The 21,565-nt window shown below is 48.2% G+C and overlaps 1 protein-coding gene across 4 annotated transcripts in view; it reads right to left on the bottom strand.

Moving 5' to 3' along the window:
* The window catches only part of LOC124140244 (centromere protein J-like), a 42,056-nt gene that overhangs the window by 14,177 nt on the left and 6,314 nt on the right, over positions 1-21,565 (bottom strand). For 3 of the 4 annotated variants that reach the window (XR_006861898.2, XM_046507696.2, XM_046507695.2), the window contains exons 6-16: positions 20,930-20,981; positions 19,783-19,838; positions 18,439-18,621; positions 16,767-17,099; positions 15,091-15,210; positions 7,731-8,511; positions 6,355-6,476; positions 5,724-5,879; positions 4,492-4,595; positions 3,644-3,737; positions 3,116-3,289 (exon numbers count right to left, since the gene is read on the bottom strand). Coding sequence is in view for 3 of the 4 variants with exons in the window: in XM_046507696.2 (XP_046363652.2) it covers positions 3,116-3,289; positions 3,644-3,737; positions 4,492-4,595; positions 5,724-5,879; positions 6,355-6,476; positions 7,731-8,511; positions 15,091-15,210; positions 16,767-17,099; positions 18,439-18,621; positions 19,783-19,838; positions 20,930-20,981 (2,175 nt within the window). In the remaining variant the exon portion in view is untranslated. The remainder of the gene's footprint in view (positions 1-3,115; positions 3,290-3,643; positions 3,738-4,491; positions 4,596-5,723; positions 5,880-6,354; positions 6,477-7,730; positions 8,512-15,090; positions 15,211-16,766; positions 17,100-18,438; positions 18,622-19,782; positions 19,839-20,929; positions 20,982-21,565) is intronic. The other variant, XM_046507697.2, reaches the window with a different exon arrangement.

Genomic DNA, 21,565 nt, shown 5'->3' with positions numbered 1-21,565 from the left:
AGAGGAAGAAGAACCCGACCCCTTAGACCTACCGGCCGCAGCAGCCTGGGGCTCGCTCCGGTTAGGAGCGGCACCCAGGCGCCTATGCAGGGACCCAACAAGAGCAAGTGTGTGCCGAGAGTCCTCGGCAACGTACTCCAGGGAAGCATTTAAACTGAGCAAGGAGTTGTAAATGCGCTGGTCACGGTCCGTGGGAAAACCATCGACCAGACTGGCCGCTGCAGCCAATTTAGTGTCTCCGTGAGACGTGGAGTGCCGAGCGAGGGCGTCCAGCTGGTGCCAGGTAGCTTGCGTTACCGTAGCAGCCGGTGGGGCACGGACACCCAACCACTCAACATGGGCCTCTGCGGTAGGACCAGCCTCGGGAAAGGCAAGGTCATGTACCGGGAAGAAACCCTTTCTCCACGACGTCGGAGGCAACGGGAGACCCCGACCGGAGGCAGCCGCGAAGGCGTTCTCCAAGGAAGGCTTGATACCACGCAGCAAGGTTGATGCGGGGAAAGCCGTGTCGGAAGACTCATCGTATACCTCGGAGGAACCCACAGTCGTGGATTCCCCGCGGTACCGGCCGGGGCATGTCCTCAAAGAGGTCATAAACCATGGCCACGCGGTCCTTAACCGATAGCGGGAGCAACGGTTCGGGGGAAGGACCGGTGACCACGGGAGCCGCTGCCGTACTGGTGGACCCCACCTCCGACCCCGCGGCCACCGAAGTGGCCGGGGACGGAACAGCCAGCGGCCTATCCTGAGATAAGGCCGCCAGCTTGGAGTCCACAAGTTATGCAAGTAATGCAGCGACGGAATCCCCGGACAGCCCACGGGCCGCCAAGGGATCCGCCGCAGCCGTGGTGGTGGTACCCGCAAGGGGACCCCGACCGGACGAGCCGGCCACCACAAGGGTGGAAACGGACTGCACATACAGCCGGTAGCGCTCGCTTGCGACACACCCCGCAGCTCCTGGTTGCGGGGGTAGAGGGGGTGGAGGACGGCGAAACATCCATGTCAGACATTTTGTTTGTACTATGAACAAAGAGCAAAACATGGTTACAACACACGCACCACAAATGGTCACAAACGAGTATTTTCACAAGAAAATAAACGACCAATGGGAATATAGAACATACACATATAACATATAGAGGAATAAGTGATGTAAAAAAAACAAGATATACTAGAACAGGGGAACGTAAGACGCAACGTGCATACGAGACACCCCGCAAGTATATAGAAAAAAAGGGCGGGAAAAATATTTCCTTTTGGCGGGAAAAATATTTCCAAGCGTAGTTACAGCAAACGCCCCGTAAAAGCACAGTTTATTAGAGAGAATAAACAGTAATAAATATCACCGAATGGTCGGAGAAACAGGAACGCTTGAGCAGTTTATTGTACGTCTTGCTAGAGCAAGCGAAGAGACAAGAGTGAAGGGTGTCACATGGCAGCTAGCTGGCTACGCACGTGCTGCATGAGGTAATTGAGATCTCTGTGGTAGATTTCGCTATAGCAGCAGTTGTGGGAGACAACAGCCTCGGTATAACAGTGGTAACGTATTACTTAATGTAATTTCATTAAACCGCCCGCATGTTATCGGAAATGACCAGGCCACTGTAACTTGATAATGCCCTCATATTGCTTGACGACAGGCCATTGTTACGCCCGTTGTTAGGTGACGTCATAGGTATTGGGAAAGGGGATGTCACGTTCAATAGTGACGTCATCTGGTTTGTTCTATGACGTTTCCATATTTGTAAAAGTGGGTCAATGACATTCGTGTTGATTGCAGTAAATGTTTCAAAACCGATATTGTTTCTTTTAATAACAAATTTCATCCATTTTAGCTATAATAACGGTAACGCTATTTTTCAGGGCATCATCATTTGCAGAAGTCCTCGGTCTTTTCAACTGCCATCCTTTGTCGGGCAATTAATGGAAGACCTCGGGCTTCTGCAAATGATAATATAATGCCCTGAAAAATAGCCTTACCCTTATAATACAGTGATTTATCAAATATTACAAACTGAGTGCCCTTGACAAACAAACGGAAAAAATTGTGATACTGATCCAAATTGTTTTTTTTTCATCATCTTCTTTTTGTACATTCTAAGAAATTGGTAATTATAAATTTGAATTGGGAATTTTTACTGTTATTTGCAGCAGTCTTAGGGCCAAATATCAGCCTCAAAGCAGGTCTAGATAAATCCCTGACCAAATAGGTGAGGTGAATTGGGGTTTAACGTTGCGTCCAAGATTTTTGCACTTATATAGCGACGTGCATGTATGTGTGTGTGTTTGTGTGGCTGCTTGTACTAGTCCGGACTGATGCCGATTTATAGTGCTAGCCCACTGAGATACCATGCTGTAGTTTAACATGAATACCCCACTCAGACACAGTATACTGACTCCGAGCCGACCAGTCCTTGTTTTAGCCCCTTATTGCTGAGCGCCAGACAGGGTAACAACAAGTACCATCTTTTAACGTCTTTTGGTATGACGTGGCCGGGGATCAAACCTCGGACCTTCCGCTCTCCGGGCGGACGCTCTACCACTAGACCACGGAGGCAGTCCCTGACCAAATAATGGTAGTCATTAAAGCATGATTATTTTATGGTTCAACTCTCCTTGATCTGTTGTCAGGTGAAGGAGCTGTCAGAGGGGAGTTGTGTCCCTTGAATGTGCCAGGATCTGAAGCTTGTGGGTTCAAGCCTGATTCTTTGTGTCTCAGAACTATACCAATGATGGCGGCCAAAGCAGGGTCTTGAGGCAGTGTTAACTCACTCAGAAACCAGACCTACTGTCAAAACCCGTTAGAACAACCTACCCTTTTCCTGGTCTCCTACTTCAGCATTTCAAGGCGTCATCTATAACCACTCACTCAGGAGTTTGGTTTGTTTGTTGTTTAACGCCGCACTCAGCAATATTCCAGCTATAATGGCGGCGGTCTGTAAATAATCGAGTCTGGACCAGACAATCCAGTGATCGACATCATGAGCACTGATCCACACAATATATAATTGAGATACGATGACACCTAATCAGCAAGCCTGACCATCCGATCCCATTAGTCGCCCCTTACGACGTCAGAGCAGCTACTGTCAACATCCCCTGTAGGTCGACCTACCTTCTTCTGCGTCTCCCGCTGCAACATCTCGAGGCGACGTTTCTCCAGCAACTTCACCTCCTCCTTCAGTTCCTGGTTCTCCATCTCCACCACCTCCAGGCGCTGACGCAGACGGTTGCTGGCCGACGTCCACCGCCCCTCCTTCTTCTTCATCTCATCCTGCAGCTCTGACAACTGCAACAGACAACACACCCACTGAATGTATTGATTCACACCATGACGGTACAATAACGTCCTCCCACACAAACATCAGGTACTGAGAGCCCTCTACTGCTGAGGTACCCTTGGGCTGGATCAAAAATTGTTCCAAAGAACATACGTTCCATCATTACAAAACCATTTCGTTATGACGTTTGTCCATTATAAGCACGAGTTGGTGCCAACAAACCTAGAAACATACTCAGGGCAAACCAGAATTTGAATCTGCAAACATAGGTATCTGGTATACCAAAGGGAATTGCCTCTGTTTTTTTGCGAGACACACTTGTACTTTACAGAATTTTGAAAATATCAGACAACATGGGTTACCTGTCGCTTGAGAGCATCTATCTCCTCCCTCTCCCGTTTGTCTGGCATGGACCTGACAGTCTTCTGGTACTGCTCGAATAACTTCCTCTCATGCCTGGCAACAAAAAGTGGAACCTCATTTACTTAATCACCGATACAGGAGTGAGTGAGTGAGTTCGGTTTAAAGCCGCTTTTAACAGTATTCCAGTTATATTGCCGCGTGTCAGCTTAATGTGGGAGGAAAGCCCCAAGTGATGCAGGTCTTAGACGTTTACCACTTCGGTGAAACCCACAAGCACGGGTATGGTGCTGACAAACCTAGAAACATAATTGGGGCGAACCGTGATTCGAACCCACAATCAAAGGTTTCTGACCCAAGGGACGCAACCCTGCACAGCGAATCGTGGCGCCTTAGACGACTGGGCCACCCGTGCCCCCCCGATACAGGAACAATCTTTGTTTCTGCCTCTATCTGGTCTGGTTCACTGAACCATGCTGGGTTTCCCAGTCAAGTCTTCTTCAAGTTGCAGGTGGAAGAAGTTAGATATCATGAAATTATTGTTTAGGTTTGTTGGAAGGATAAAAACCTTGGAGAAAAAGATAAAAAATATTCCAATGATGTTGACTTTCTTAAATTCTCAGCCCCAGGATAAATGAGTATGGTTTTATGCCACCTTTTGCAATATTCCAGCAATATTCCAGTGGAACAAAACCAGCAATGGGCTTCACACATTGTATGTCAGGAATCAAACCCAGACCTTTTGGCATGACGATAGAACACTTTTCCCACTGGCTTCATCACCTGTCCCTTAGCCCCAGAAGTAGTATTTCCAGATAGATGGCTATTCAAGAGAGACCTCAACACCTACTTCAGCTTCTTCACCTCCTGTGCTCGGAACTCTTCGAGGCGCTTGACCTCCAAGTCCTTCTCCTTCTCGAAGTCGCAGATCTCCTGCCGCAACTTGCCCAACAGCTGAAACACAAGGGAATCATCCTCAAATACCCAGGGTATAATACCTAGAATCAATTATCTTAAATGACAAAACAATTTTGTTTGCACCTACAACACATTTTTACCACATTTTGCAGAACATCCACGATTTTATTGGTGTATAACATAAGGACAAATTAGTTTATTCACGATACTTTGGATCTAAAAAAAATCCCCCCAAAAATAAATCCAAATTCTCTGCCCGTTTGATTTTCATACAAAAGTGGGTGTCTTTCTAACAAGAGACAGAAGCAAAGAAGCTAATGACAGTAGGGTGTTCTCCGCTATTATCATGCTACGTGGTGGTGTGTAGCCTATCAGGTCTGCATGGTATTACCCGCATACTGCAATATGCTTATCAAATGATACGTATTGCAATATTTTTTCTGTGTTCTAATATATTGGGTAAAAAACAGATAACAAGTGTTGTTATTATTTGTATTGTTTAACCTAAAATCTACACAGAAATCCATTGACAAATGATTTTTCCATTGTAAATTTATTGACAAAACGGCGGAAACGAGGAAGTGATTTTTCTTTTAAGCAGCAGGTACTGATCATGCTGACTTAAACAAAGTAATATTAACTTAGTATGAATACAATAGTGAGTGAGTGAGTGAGTTTGGTTTAACCCGTTTTTAACAGTATTCCAGTTATATCGTGGCGTATCAGCTTAATGTGGGAGGAAAGCCCGAAGTGATGCAGGTCTCAGACGTTTACCACTTTGGTGAAACCCACGAGCACAGGTATGGTGCTGACAAACCTAGAAACATAATCGCGGCGAACTTGGATTCGAACCACAATCATAGGTTCCTGGCATGCCCAAGGGACGCAACTCTGCACAGCGAATCGCGGTGCCTTAGACGACTGGGCCAACAGTGCCCCCATGAATACAATAGGATCTGCATGCACAATCAGTGTCAAACATTTTAGATCCCAATAAATCCCAACAGTGAACACAGATACCTGTATCACAATATATGCACAGCCACCAATGCACAACCCTGTAGCCTATCGAGAGATATTTCCACCTTGATATACAGAGGATGATCTAGAGCCATTGTCTGCCTCAGTAATGTACCAGTAACATGCAAAGTAGGTAATAGTCACCTCCTCTCTATCTCGCCGCAACTTTTCAAGACCTGCGTTCTCGTTGCGGAACTTCTCGATCTCCTTGTCCATCTCAGTCAGCTTATCCCGAAGAATCTTGGACTGCACCCCATCACCTAGCGTTGCCTTGGCAACAGCCTGGAGCTTCTGCTGCTCCTGAAAAAAAACATGACGGGTTTACATTAGTGCGATGTAATCTGAGTGCTCATTGGTCTGAACCAGGCACTGTTTTGCTTCATTGGTTAAAGATAACGACTACACTGCAAATCAGTCTGATGTATTTACTGGTGAATGAGGACTGTAGTGTACATAAAACCTGAAGTATTGATCATGTTTGTTTGTTTGTTATATAACGCCGCACTATATTCTAGCTATACGATGGCGATCTGATTGAATCTGAACCAGACAATCCAGTGATAGACATCATGAGCACGGATCAAGTCAGCGTACCTGACCACCTGATCCTGTAAGTCGCCTCTTACGACAACCACTGTCACCTTTTACTGCAAGAATTGGTTGCTGAAGACATGTTCTACCCCGAATCTTCACAGTCTGTTGATCATGTAAAGAGGGCAATGTCCAATCTATATCTTATGGCCTTGACCTGTAAATGCGATCTCAGCACTCCTACCTGTTGGTGTTTCTCTGCCTGTTTCACCTGGTTGGCGTTCTTCAGTTTGGGGAAGAGCCGGGCCACTAGTCGAGATGTGGGTGGTGTCGACTTGTCAGCATCCAGACTGGCTGATTCAGCATCTGGGCAACACAAACCAGGACTGGAGGAGCGGCCTTGTGGCAGGTTAGTACAAGAATGTTTAACGACTTTACTCCAATGAGGTGAGGTAAAATGGGTCGAATGATGTGTTCATGATTAATCGCAGTCATATTACATGTATGTGTGTTTAAAGCTCTGTGTGTGTGTGTGTGTGTGTGTGTGTGTGTGTGTGTGTGTGTGGTGTGTACGTGCGCGTGTGGTGTGTATGAGTGTGCGTGCATGTGTGTGTGCGCATGAGTGCGTACGTGCGAGTGCTTGTGTGCATGCATTGCTGCTTGTACTAGTCCGGACTAATTGCGGTCTTATAGTGCTAGCCCACTGAGATACCATGCCACAGAATACCCCATTCAGACACAGTATGCTGACGCGAGCTGACCAGTTCCTTTTCTTTCTACTTAATGCCGAGTAACAACAAGTACCATCTTGTAATGTCTTTAGCTATGATGCAGCCAGTGGATCGAACCACTAACGAGCATATCATAAACTTGCAGAAATGATTCTTCAATTTTTGAATGAATGAGTGAGCACCAAATATTGCACAATACAGTTTGGTCCTCAGTCGATGAAGGCCCTTGCTCCAGTGACCTCACCCAATGTGAAAGTCAATTCTTCAATAATAAAACAATGTTGAGATGCCATGTTGTTGAATTCATGTCTACAGTTCCCTATTTCCAAAATTCATCTAGCTTTGAAGTGAAATTGTCATGTATTCAGTCTTGAAATTTGCAGATTTTGATATTGACTCATATGAAATGTGGAGAATCTTAGGAGTGAAAAGTTTTCAAAGTTTCCCTACTCTTAAGATCTTTAACCCATGGTCAGAACACACTAAGAGGCATCCATCCCTGCCCGAGTTTGTATGAAGAACATCGGCAGAAGCCTTACCCAACAGAACACACTAAGAGGCATCCATCCCTGCCCGAGTTTGTATGAAGAACATCAGCAGAAGCCTTACCCAACAGAACACACTAAGAGGCCTCCATCCCTGCCCGAGTTTGTATGAAGAACATCAGCAGAAGCCTTACCCAACAGAACACACTAAGAGGCATCCATCCCTGCCCGAGTTTGTATGAAGAACATCAGCAGAAGCCTTACCCAACAGAACACACTAAGAGGCCTCCATCCCTGCCCGAGTTTGTATGAAGAACATCAGCAGAAGCCTTACCCAACAGAACACACTAAGAGGCATCCATCCCTGCCCGAGTTTGTATGAAGAACATCGGCAGAAGACTTACCCAACATAGCCATCTGTGTCTGTGGAGCTGAAACGGCCCACTCATCCTCATCATCAAACAGGGAGGACGTGTCCTTCACCTCAGGATCATGTGACTTCTGACCTTTGACCCGAGTAATGCTATCGTCACTGTCGTCTTCGTCCATACCATCCTCACTGCTGCTGGAGCTCCTGGTGTGGGGAACGCCGCCAACGCTGTCACCGCCAAACATCTGATTTACCATCACCTGGTCCTGAGAACTACAAGGATCTGTCATGACCCCTGCGTGTACGTCCGTCCCTCGTGCCACTCCCTCCGCCCCGGCCGCTAGTCTCTCCAGTATAGACTGCATCTCACTGGAGTCACCAAGCCTTGCGTCTTTAACAGCGATTTTACGAGTCAATGATTTAGTTGGAGACAAAGGCACTGAAGTCCGTATTTCTGAATCAGACGATCTAAAGGCGTCACTATCACTGTTCTTATTGTTCACAAACACAAATCCTTCCTTTTGACTTTGATCAAATAATGCCTCATAGGACTGATTCACATCCGATTTCTTTGTCGGTGTGACCTTGACCTTCTCGTACTCCTCATCAGAAGACTCGGAGGAGGAAGAGTCAGTGAGGGTGTCGGAGGAGGTGTCGAGATCCACCCCGTCTATCAGTGACGTGTCCCTTGGGGACATCTCGGGGTGGGCAGGGAGCCGGGGTTTCCCCGACCTACTGTTGGTAGCATGTCCAGGAAGCTTTCCCTTCTCATTCTTCTTAGCTTCTATAACAGCCTTGACATTTTTCAAATTTGCCTGCAAGAAAGTCAATTTGTCAGTGAGTCGATCACCATCTGATTCATGAAGGACAGTGATGCTAAGTTCACAATATTCCTGGAAATAATCTAGTCTGAACCTGGCGAAACGCAGTGTCAGAAATATCATCAACAGACATGTGTGACATCAGCAGACACATCTGGCATGGCCTGTAATGGGATGTCCTCAGATCTTTGTGTAGCAGTAACGAACAGTAACATCTGACTAACTACATTGGACGAGGCAAGGCTACTAAGACTGAATGATGAGAATGGTTTCACGCTGAAAGTGTGTGCTGGTATCAAAGGAATCTATTTCAGGCAAACATTGGTTACTGAGGTAGGAGAGGTCACATTTCATCATATACAGAGATGAAACAATAGAACTACAAAATAGATATCAACTTGTAGAATTTTCCTATTCGGAATATTCTATAAGTAATACGTTACCACTGTTATACCGAGGCTGTTGTCTCCCACAACTGCTGCTATAGCGAAATCTACCACAGAGATCTCAATTACCTCATGCAGCACGTGCGTAGCCACCTAGCTGCCATGTGACACCCTTCACTCTTGTCTCCTGCGAGAGCAAGTGCTCGGGGGACGGACGGGCGGGCAGCAGCCCAGTGGTAACGTATTACTTATAGAATATTCCGAATAGGAAAATTCTACAAATTACATTAAGTAATACGTTACCACTGTTATACCGAGGCTGACTACCACAGTAGGCGGTGGGGAGCACCTACAACCCGAATCCTGACTGCTAGCGTTCCTTCCGACCAGCGGAAGTAAACACCAAGGCGGAAGCACTCGATGCGCATGCACCTAGCTAGGCGTTACCCTATAGGAATACCAAAGCACTGTCAAGCGCATACCGTAAGGCTCAATCGTCATTGCCAAAACGATTGGTGACTCCAAACGGCCCCACTGGATAGGTATTTCATCGCCGCAGCGGATGAGAACACTGTATCCGCGTGAGCTTAATCTTAGATCAGGTTAAACAGTCGAAAAGAGGGAAATTAATTTCATTCAGACCGTATATCCCAGAGCAAGCCTACTTAAAGTATGCATTAGGCGCGTGACCTAATTCCAGTATTTGTAAGCATGCATCACAAGGTTGGGATACACGACAGACAATTAAAGACATAATTGTCAAAATACAAATAAGGACAAAGCACACAAAAAGCCGCCCTCACCTGTGGTGTGAGTGCGCTGGTTTGCGGGACCCCAACTCCTGTACCCACGGCAGTGGGAACATTGGAGTAGACCCAGATTGACCACCGTGCAAGGTCAGACGCCTGAGGAGTTCGGAATTGCGCTGGGCACACCCCTTAGGTGCCCGCTTGCGCCGCGATCCGCGGGCCAAGACGGTGCACACTCTCCACGACGGCATCAGCGACCTGTTTGAGGTAATGATTGGCAAAAACCGAGTCAGAACGCCAGTAACAACCTCGTAATATTCTGCGAACAGAGATATTCGAGTGTAGGGCAAATGTTGCCGCTAGCGCCCTGATCTCGTGCGGGTTTGACCCCGCTACCGGTAACCCCCGAGACCGGTACGCCAGATTGATGACAGAACGAAGCCACAACGCAATCGAGTTGCGAGGTATGTCAACCGTGCGATTAGGGTTACACGATATGAACAGACGGTCACGCCCTTGTCTACGTTCATTCGAAGCCTTAAGATAATACTTAAGGGCCCTAACCGGACACAGCGCTCTGTCCTCAGTATCAGCAGGATGTAAGATTTCTTTGAGTGATCTTACAGTGAATTCTCTCTCCGTTTGCCCGACTCTCTGATTCTTGGCGACGAAGCCCATGAGCAGGCCCAGGCGGACCGCTCCTTCGTCACCCCTATCGAATCGTACCTTGGCGACATCGAGTGCATGAATTTCGGATACACGTGCCGCCGTGGCAAAGGAGAGGAGAAATGCTGTTTTCCAAGTCACATGCCGGAACGAAGCACTATGCAAGGGTTCATACGGAGCTTCCGTAAGTGATTGCAACACTAGGGAAAGATCCCAGGCCGGTGCCCGAAGGCGGCCCTTCTTAAGATCGTGCTGCTTGAAACCCTTGATAATACCCCGTATCACCGGCTCTTTGGAGAGACTGGTACCCATAGCAACGTCCCGTACCGTAGCAACGGACGAGACATAGTTGGCAATGGAACCCCCGGAGAGTTTCCGGGTCTCTCGCAAGTGAGACATGAAACGAGCAATATCCTGCACAGATACCTTATCTGGCGAATGAATGTGATGTTTACAACACCACTTCGTGAAAATAACCCAACGTGCATTATACACCTTCTGGGTAGAATCACGATGCATACTAACGTATGCCCGAGACGCCCGGCGAGAAAAAAAATTTACTCCTCAGACGCTCGGTGACAACATCCACGCGTGCAGAGTGAACTGCCCTGCGTTTGGATGAAGCTGACGGGTGTGAGGGTGGATCAAGAGATCCGGTCTCACAGGCAGTGGAAGTGGCGACTGCGTGACCTGGGTCAGCAAGTCGGGGTACCACGATCTGTTCGGCCACATGGGCGCGATCAGTAACATTCGACAGCGAACTCCTCGGAGCCGGCTTAGAATGTGTGGTATCAACGCTGTCGGCGGGTAAGCATAAGCGACCAAGCCCGTCCAGTCTAACGCGAGAGCATCGTGATCGATGGCCCTCGGGACCGGGACTGGTGATACAAACAACGGGAGTTGATTGTTGAACCGCGTTGCGAACAGGTCGACCATCGGACGACCCAAACGTTCGCACAGCCACTGAAACACTACTGGGTTCAGCATCCACTCTGTGGGGCTCGGATCCTGAGGCCTCGATAGAGCATCGGCCAGTACGTTCCGCACACCTGGGATGTGACGGGCGCGTATCTGGCACGGGACACTGTCCACCAGAGTGTAAAACTCGAACGTGAGATCGAGTAGCGAGTGACTGTGGGTTCCCCCCAGTTTGTTCACATAGGACACTACCGTCGTGTTGTCGGTCGCCAGCATGAGCCGGGCGTCGACGAGACGATGCTTCCAGTGATTGACTGCGTTGATCACTGCCTTGAACTAAGGGCCAACCGAAGTTGGCGCTGTCGGCATACGAACCCCTCCAATGAGAGTCACCTGGAGGGGCCCTTGCCGTCCGTCGACGACTTGGGCTTCCCCCAGTTCCCCGTTTTCCCGCGAAAGGGCAGCTGATTGCCCATACCGGAGCCCTCAGGGCGGGGCTACTTCCCAGAGGAAGAAGAACCCGACCCCTTAGACCTACCGGCCGCAGCAGCCTGGGGCGCGCTCCGGTTAGGAGCGGCACCCAGGCGCCTATGCAGGGACCCAACAAGAGCAAGTGTGTGCCGAGAGTCCTCGGCAACGTACTCCAGGGAAGCATTTAAACTGAGCAGGCAGTTGTAAATGCGCTGGTCACGGTCTAAGCACCACAGCCCCGAGCTCACCTCCCCCTTTAGATGGGCGCCCCAGCCCACTAGAGAGGCGTCTGTATACAGGGTCAACGTGGCCCGGTAGGGCCGCATAGAGACTCCTGATAAGACAATGTAAGGGACCGTCCACCACTCCAGATGCGGTCGGAGCCGATCCGGGAGGGCGACGGTCGCACTGTTCACCTCCGTTGCTAACAACTGGATTAAAAACCGTTGCAGCGGGCGGAGTTGGAGACGACCCCGTGCGGTGCAGTCCTGGGCTGATACAAGTAGCCCTAACAGCTGTTCCCAAAAGTGAACAGTCTGTTGCACCGCTAAGACTTTGGCAATCATCGCCTGAATTTTGTGCCACCAGTCTGGGGGGACAAAGAGGCGATGGGACACCGTGTTGAACCGACCTCCGATGAACAGCAAGTTCTGAGAAGGGGTTAACTCGCTCTTGGGGAGATTGATAATCCACCCCAATTGCTCCAAGAGCCGACGTGCGAAATCGAGATGGCGTGACAGGGTGTCCGTCATTCGATTTGCTACTAGCGAGTCGTCCAGGTACGCGAAGTACCGGACACCCCTCCTGTGGAGGAACCCCACTATGGGGGTGGTTAACCGGGTGAACAGCCAGGGAGCGGACGTGTGAATCATTCTGAGTTCGGCACTGTCCTACTTGGGAACGAGAAATATCCTGGAGTAAAACCCCGGTGTTATTTCTGGTAGAGCTAACTCCCGTACTGCCCCTTCTCCACCAACCTGCCGATGGCATCGGCGAGGATGGGAAGATCGGTTTCCGAATCGAAACCTGCCAACGGGGCAACGGTGAGCGGCGGATTCGCTTTGAGATCAAGCCGATAGCCGTACCGAATCGTGTTGACCACCCACGGGTCGTCGAACACTTGTTCCCAATTCTCCCAGTAAGTCTGGAGTCTGGCTCCCACTGGGGAAGGAGAGGGGGCCCTGACAGGTTGCGACAGGCGCAACTGTCCAGGGCCAAGTGACTCGGGTTCGCCTAAGGGCCAACCGAAGTTGGCGCTGTCGGCATACGAACCCCTCCAATGAGAGTCACCTGGAGGGGCCCTTGCCGTCCGTCGACGACTTGGGCTTCCCCCAGTTCCCCGTTTTCCCGCGAAAGGGCAGCTGATTGCCCATACCGGAGCCCTCAGGGCGGGGCTACTTCCCAGAGGAAGAAGAACCCGACCCCTTAGACCTACCGGCCGCAGCAGCCTGGGGCGCGCTCCGGTTAGGAGCGGCACCCAGGCGCCTATGCAGGGACCCAACAAGAGCAAGTGTGTGCCGAGAGTCCTCGGCAACGTACTCCAGGGAAGCATTTAAACTGAGCAGGCAGTTGTAAATGCGCTGGTCACGGTCCGTGGGAGAACCTTCGACCAGACGGGCCGCTGCAGCCAAGTAAGTGTCTCCGTGAGACATGGAGTGCCGAGCGAGGGCGTCCAGCTGGTGCAAGGTAGCTTGCGTTACCGTAGCAGCCGGTGGGGCACGGACACCCAACCGCTCAACATGGGCCTCCGCGGTAGGACCAGCCTCGGGAAAGGCAAGGTCATGTACCGGGAATAAACCCTTTCTCCACGACGTCGGAGGCAACGGGAGACCCCGACCGGAGGCCGCCGCGAAGGCGTTCTCCAAGGAAGGCTTGAAACCGCGCAGCAAGGTTGATGCGGGGAAAGCCGAGTCGGAAGACTCATCGTATACCTCGGAGGAACCCACAGTCGTGGATTCCCCGCGGTACCGGCCGGGGCATGTCCTCAAAGAGGTCATAAACCATGGCCACGCGGTCCTAAACCGATAGCGGGAGCAACGGTTCGGGGGAAGGACCGGTGACCACGGGAGCCGCCGCCGTACCGGTGGACCCCGCGTCCGACCCCGCGGCCACCGAAGTGGCCGGGGACGGAACAGCCAGCGGCCTATCCTGAGATAAGGCCGCCAGCTTGGAGTCCACAAGTTATGCAAGTAATGCAGCATCGGAATCCCCGGACAGCACACGGGCCGCCAAGAGATCCGCCGCTTTACCGGTGGACCCCGCGGCCGACCCCGCGGCCACCGAAGAGGCCGGGGACGGAACAGCCAGCGGCCTATCTTGCGATAAGGCCGCCAGCATGGAATCCACAAGTTTCGACAACAATGCGGCGACGGAATCCCCAGACAGCCCGAGGGCCGCAAGGGGATCCGCCGCAGCCGAGGAGGTGGTACCCGCACGGGGACCCCGACCGGACGAACCGGCCACCACAGGGGTGGAGACGGACTGTACGTACAGCCGGTACCGCTCAAAATCCGCAGGCCCCAGACCTTCGCACAGGATGCACCGGGTGTCCCCGCAAGGAACCCTGCACCGCGGGCAACGAACGTGGGGATCCCGGGACGACAAAAACTTTCTGCACACCCCATAACTCCGAGGAGCAGGGGTAGAGGGGGTGGATACTGGGGACATATCCATGTCAGACATTGATTGTTTGCTATAAACAAAGAACAAAACATGGTTACAACGCACGCACCACAATGATTCACAAACGAACATTTTCACAAGAAAATAAACGAGCAATGTGAACATATAACATACACATATAACTTTTATTAAAGAAATAAGTTATGTTAACCCCCAAAACATACAAGAACAGGGGAAACGTAAAACACAACGTGCATACGCGAACCCCGCAAGTATATAGAAAAAAGGGCGGGAAAAATTTTCCGTTTGGCGGGAAAATTATAACCAAGCGTAGCTACCGCAACGCCCCATAAAAGCACAGTTTATTAGAGAATAAACTATAATAAATATCACCAAATCTTCAAGGAACGCTTCAGCAGGAGAAAACACGTCTTGCTAAGCAGACGAAGGAGACAAGAGTGAAGGGTGTCACATGGCAGCTAGGTGGCTACGCACGTGCTGCATGAGGTAATTGAGATCTCTGTGGTAGATTTCGCTATAGCAGCAGTTGTGGGAGACAACAGCCTCGGTATAACAGTGGTAACGTATTACTTAATGTAATATAAGCGATATAGCAGAGAGTAATATTAGATGTTTTATATGTATGTCAAGTGCACACATATAATTTGAAAATAGATGCATTTATTTTGGGAAACAGGAAGAGGTGATTGCGTAGATTAACAACGCCTATCCTGTGGTGTGACAGAAGCTGAGTATCTCACTTGGTGCTCTTCCCGCCCCTTCTGCAGCAGGCGCGACACCACGGAGGAGTTGCTGCAGAAGGAGACATTGTCGGCGAAGTCCTCCAGCAGCTCAAACACCTCCAGCTCATCCTCCTCAACCTGAAACACCAGCAGACACACATGACATCCCCAGGCACATAACAACATCAGCAGACACACATGACAATATCAGACACATGACAACATCAGACACACATGACATCCCCAGGCACATAACAACATCAGCAGACACACATGACAATATCAGACACATGACAACATCAGACACACATGACATCCCCAGGCACATGACATCAGCAGACACACATGACAATATCAGACACATGACAACATCAGACACACATGACATCCCCAGGCACATGACAACATCGGACACACATGACAACATCAGCAGACACACATGACAATATCAGACACATGACAACATCAGACACACATTAGTGAGTTAAGTGAGTGAGTGAGTTAATATTAAAAGTCACAGCGGCAATATTTCAGCCATATCAGACACACATGACATGATCAGCAGACACACACGACATCATCAGCTGACACACATGACAATATCAGATACATGACATCATCATAAGACACACATGACATCGTCAGCAGACACATGACAATATTGGACACACATGACATCAGCAGACACATGACAATATCAGCAGACACACATGACAACATCAGGCACACATGATATCAGCAGCAGACACACACATGACTTCATCAGCAGACACACATGACAATATCAGACACACATGACATCAGCAGACACACAGGACAACATCAGCAGACACACATGACAATATCAGATACAAGACAACATCATCAGACACATGACAACATCAACAGAGACATGACATCATCAGATACACATGATAACATCAACAGAGACATGACATCATCAGACAAACATGATAACATCAACAGAGACATGACATCATCAGACACACATGATAACATCAACAGACATGACATCATCAGACACACATGATAACATCAACAGAGACATGACAACATCAGCAGACACACATGACAACATCAACAGAGACATGACATCAGCAGACACACAACATCAACAGAGACATGACAACATCATCAGACACACATGACAACATCAACAGAGACATGACATCATCAGACACACATGATAACATCAACATAGACATAACATCATCAGACACACATGATAACATCAACAGACATGACATCATCAGACACACATGATAACATCAACAGAGACATGACAACATCAGCAGACACACATGACAACATCAACAGAGACATGACATCAGCAGACACACACAACATCAACAGAGACATGACAACATCATCAGACACACATGACAACATCAACAGAGACATGACATCATCAGACACACATGATAACATCAACAGAGACATGACATCATCAGACACACATGATAACATCAACAGACATGACATCATCAGACACACATGATAACATCAACAGAGACATGACAACATCAGCAGACACACATGACAACATCAACAGAGACATGACATCAGCAGACACACATGACAACATCAACAGAGACATGACATCAGCAGACAAATTGCCTGTAATTGTTGGCATCTCTGTTAATTGCTCTCTGATAAAATAGATCATGAGAGATAACACAGCAGAGGAAGCACACCTTCTTATTTTCTTCAATTTTCCTTATTTTCCCCACAAATGATGCATCATCGTCAAACTGCACAGCTTCCTCTGTCCGGCCTACCCCCTTCGTACCGGGCGAGTCTGCCTGGCCCACCCTCTTCACATTGGGTGGGGAGTCCGTGTGTGGCGCCGTGCTGTGTTTTGGGGCAGTTTGACGTGGCGAGATTCGGGCTGTGGTCTTGTTCTTCTGCTTGGGAGAGGGTTCTTTCTTTGGTCCATTTGTCTGACTAGACTGTGGCTCCTTGCTGACCTTGTGAGAGGAAACAGCTGAGGACTTCTTTGGTTTGGGAGCTGCCTTGTTAACCTTCACCTGAAACATGGATGAATTCACTTTCAGCTACCTGTGTCACTGTCATCTTCCCAAGGCAAGGGGCAATAAAAGTCCAGTTCCCACCCTTGCTGGACAAGGCTTGAATTCCAGAGTTAAATTTTGGCTGGACAACCGAGTCTATGCATAGTCCAATCAAAATCGTGCAACGAGCTACATGGATTTTGTCAACTGGAGGATTTGCAAAACATGTACCGCCAACTCAGCTTCAACAGATATTTTGCAAATCTCTTCATGCTTTTAATAAGGTGCTCAATTGATTTTATGCACTTCACTGGGTAAGACCCCTTTTATTACAATATAGATCTTGATTATTGATCAGATTGTTTTGACTGGGTGCCACCATTTTGTTTGAAGCAAATGCAAGTGATGTGAGAGGTGGAATCTGATTGGTCAATAGGAGGGACAGAGATGGGACATAACTCATAGTAGCCACTGGTGGTGCTACAGTTGAGCCTGGAAACTTGGAAAGGGTGGGAACTGGACTTTTAGTCAGATAATGCCCTTGCCTCAGGAAGATGTGTCACTGTAGGGACACCCGATCATTTCCAGTCACATGCGTCAACATATCTCTGCCACTGAGTGAGATTCACATAGCTTTTGACAATATCCTAGCCACATCACAGCAGGGGACAAACAAGAATGATCTTTGGCATGACAAGTAAATACTGTAACTAGGCAACTAGAGTGTCCAACACCATAAATAGGGTGAGGGTGAAATGGGGTTTAACGCCGCGTCCAAGATTATTGCACTTATATAGCGACGTGCATGTACGTGTGTAGCTGCTTGTACTAGTCCGGACTGATGCCGATTTATAGTGCTAGCTCACTGAGTTACCATGCTGTAGTTTAACATGAATACCCCACTCAGACACAGTATACTGACTCCGAGCCGACCAGTCCTTGTTTTAGCCCCTTAATGCCGAGCGCCAGACAGGGTAACAACAAGCACCCTCTTTTAACGTCTTTTGGTATGACGCGGCCGGGTATTGAACCCCGGACCTTCTGCTCTCCGGGCGGACGCTCTACCACTAGACCACGGAGGCAGTCACCATAAATAGACTTCACACCAGTCCATAAACAAGACACACTCTTGTTCGTGGCAGACGGTGCAAGGCTAAATAATGACCCATGCTCACTGGTGTCTATCAAAATTTAATCCTAGGGATTCTTTTCTGTTGATTGGCATTTTGTTCGTATGAATTAAGGAAGAAATCATATTTTCGTTTTTTAGGTGTAAATTTGTAACAAAAAGGAAAAATTTATGACAGTTAGCAGCTATGCAAACACAATGAATCATCATTTACTATAAGAGACTTACTACTCTACTGACAGGCTTCGACTCGGTGTTCGCGGATGGTTTGTTGTCAAGGAGTTTCTCGGTCGTCGCAGGTTTTCTAGGGGCTGCCTTTTTCTTCCCAGGGCCGAACCTGGCCAAACCTTGACCTTTGCGTAGAAATGGCTTCTTTCTGGTACTGGGGGAATCACAAGCACCTGCTCTCAGCTGAAACACAGACAGTGGCATCCTGAGGAACAGCTCCGTGTAACTCCAGTAGGAGCATAAAACACACCTTTCTGATTGTTATTGTTCTACAAAAATCTATCTGACTCTATGTTTGTCAATTTGATCTTGCAGTTTAACAAAATGTATGCATATTTTTTTTGTGGTGAACAAGAAAGTTTATATTCCTCAAAATATAACAAATTATGTTCTATTTTCTTTTTCATTCATAACCCTTCTCAAAGGGCAGTTAAAGTAAACATAGTAACTTTACAGATGTTAATAAAGTTTTAGGACATACTTAATCAGACATGCTTGACCAAAATTATATTTGAAACACAGAAATGGCATAAAACAGATGATAAAAAATGACAGCTGAAATCACACTGCAAACGAAAAATTCCACTACTGAGGGGATTCCCCTTACTGGGGTTAAAATGGGTTCCTGATGTTTAATGCCTTGTGCAACTTCAATGATCATGATGAATGGGCCAACACCCAGTCTGCCTGCTTCTGGCTGGGATTTTTTAATTTATAATGTCTTTTTTCTGTCTGCTCATCCATTTGATTTCACATGCCCTTTAACCCCCCCCAAAACTCTCCCCGCCCCATCCATCCTCTCCCCCTTCCTTACTCTCTCCCTCTTCATCCCCGATCCACCTGCCCTTTTTCACCTGTCCAAACCCCCCCATCACATACCCTCTCCTGCTGCCCTCCCCACCCCTCCCCTTCCCAAACAACCCCTCTCTCTCCACCCCTCCCCTGCCCTAACAACCCCTCTCTCCCCATCCCTCCCCTGCCCAAACAACCCCACTCTCCCCACCCCCCGCCCAAACAACCCCTCTCTCCCCACCCCTCCCGTGCCCTAACAACCCCTCTCTCCCCACCCCTCCCCTGCCCAAACAACCCCTCTCTCCCCACCCCTCCCCTGCCCAAACAACCCCTCTCTCCCTTCCCAAACAACCCCTCTCTCCCCACCCCTCCCCTGCCCAAACAACCCCTCTCTCCCCACCCCTCCCCTGCCCAAACAACACCTCTCTACCCACCCCTCCCCTGCCCAAACAACCCCTCTCTACCCACCCCTCCCCTGCCCTAACAACCCCTCTCTCCCCCACCCCTCCCCTGCCCAAACAACCCCTCTCTCCCCACCCCTCCCCCACCTACCCTCTCCTCTTCCTCCTTCATCTGTTCCTCCAGCAGCTGGTCAAACGTCTTCTTGCCTGGACACAGAACACATAATGTTAAGGATTCACTCAGTCAGGATCAACACCTCTTGAATGCAATGTTGAAACACCTTTTAACCTAAGAAAATATTAACTGGTCTTCAGCAATTCTGAATTTTGTTTGTTGTTTACATAGCACTTAGCAATATTCCAGCTAAATGATGGCAGCCTGTAAATAATCGATCTGTACCAGACAATTCTGTGAGTGACATCATGAGCATAGATCTACAAAATTTGGATACAATGACATGTTTCAACCAAGTCAGCGAGCCTGACCACCCGATCCCTTTAGTCGCCTCTTACAACAAGCATGGGTTGTAGAAGACCAATTCTAACCTGGAACATCACTGGGGATGTGAAGTAACAAGTCTGGACCAGATAAACCAAGGCTTGATGTATGAGCAGCGATCGTGAATCTCCATGACACAACATTATGACTACCCAATCCCCATCAAGCCAATTATTTTGTCAATTGGTGACTTCTTCTGCCCACATATCCCTGTATGAGATTAAGCAAGGCAAGTCGCCCACTTGTCCTAACATTTAGTCATTTTGCTCAAAATTTGGATGCTTGCAAAGTCAATATTCTCTTAAGTTCAAAGGTATTTTAACATTGCATTCAATGCAACAATGTAACCACGGCAACAGTAAATCTTTTCATCTTATTGGTCAGTAAAAAACATATGTCACCTCTATAAAGCCATAAGTTTTACGCAAAATTTAGATTGCACAGACAAGGAAAGTTTCAAATCCAACTTGGGACAAGTTACTGACATTTGCTACTAAGGGACCAATATTGGCCTCTGAGGAGGCTTAGATAAATCTCTGTAACCATGGTAACTTTGGTGCCAGTTGATGCAAATATTGTAGTGAGTGAGTGGGTGAGTGAGAATGGTTTTACGCCGCTTTTAGCAATATTCCAGCAATATCACGGCGGGGGACACCAGAAATGGGCTTCACACATTGTACCCATGTCGGGAATCGAACCCGGGTCTTCGGCGTGACAAGCGAACGCTTTAACCACAAGGCTACCCGACCGCCCCTGCAAATATTGCAATTGATGACAACAGAGTGTGTACAATACTGACCTGCCAACTCCGACTTGATGGGTCTGTCATCAATACCTAGCACCTTCATCTCCTGGCCAACATAGGGAAGAAGTCAGGTGTTACCATGGTTACAAGAAGTCATGGAAATCAAGGGTCAGATGTATGGAAATCAGTTCATCTTTTATTTCATGTACACAGGCCTGGAGTATAGACACAGATGTATCTGTATTAAAGGCCATTGACCCATCGTACAAATACATTTACATCATATATATTTCATGTAAAAGTTACCTAATTGATATTTTCTTGTGTTGAGAACACTTACATTAGAAATCTTGCAAAATATATCATTGTATCATTTTTGGATAATTGACAGAGTCTTTCTAAACAAAAGTAATGCTGTCTTTAACTGTTAACTGTAGTATATTTCTTGTGTGTTATTTTACACCACTCAACAATATTCCATTATTATGTTGTTTGTTTGTTGTTTAACGCCTGCCCCACTCAACAATATTCCAGCTATATGACGGCGGTCTGTAAATAATCAAGTCTGGACCAAACAATCCAGTGATTGACATCATGAACATCGATCCGCTCAATTTGGATCAATGACATGTATCAACACAAGTCAGCGAGCCTGACCACCCGATCCCGTTAGTCGCCTTTTACGACAAG

This window comes from Haliotis rufescens, unplaced genomic scaffold (genome assembly GCF_023055435.1).
Source record: "Haliotis rufescens isolate VD_foot unplaced genomic scaffold, xgHalRufe1.0.p SCAF_15, whole genome shotgun sequence".
NCBI classification, from domain to species: domain Eukaryota; kingdom Metazoa; phylum Mollusca; class Gastropoda; order Lepetellida; family Haliotidae; genus Haliotis; species Haliotis rufescens.
This window is presented reverse-complemented; position numbering and strand designations above follow the sequence as displayed.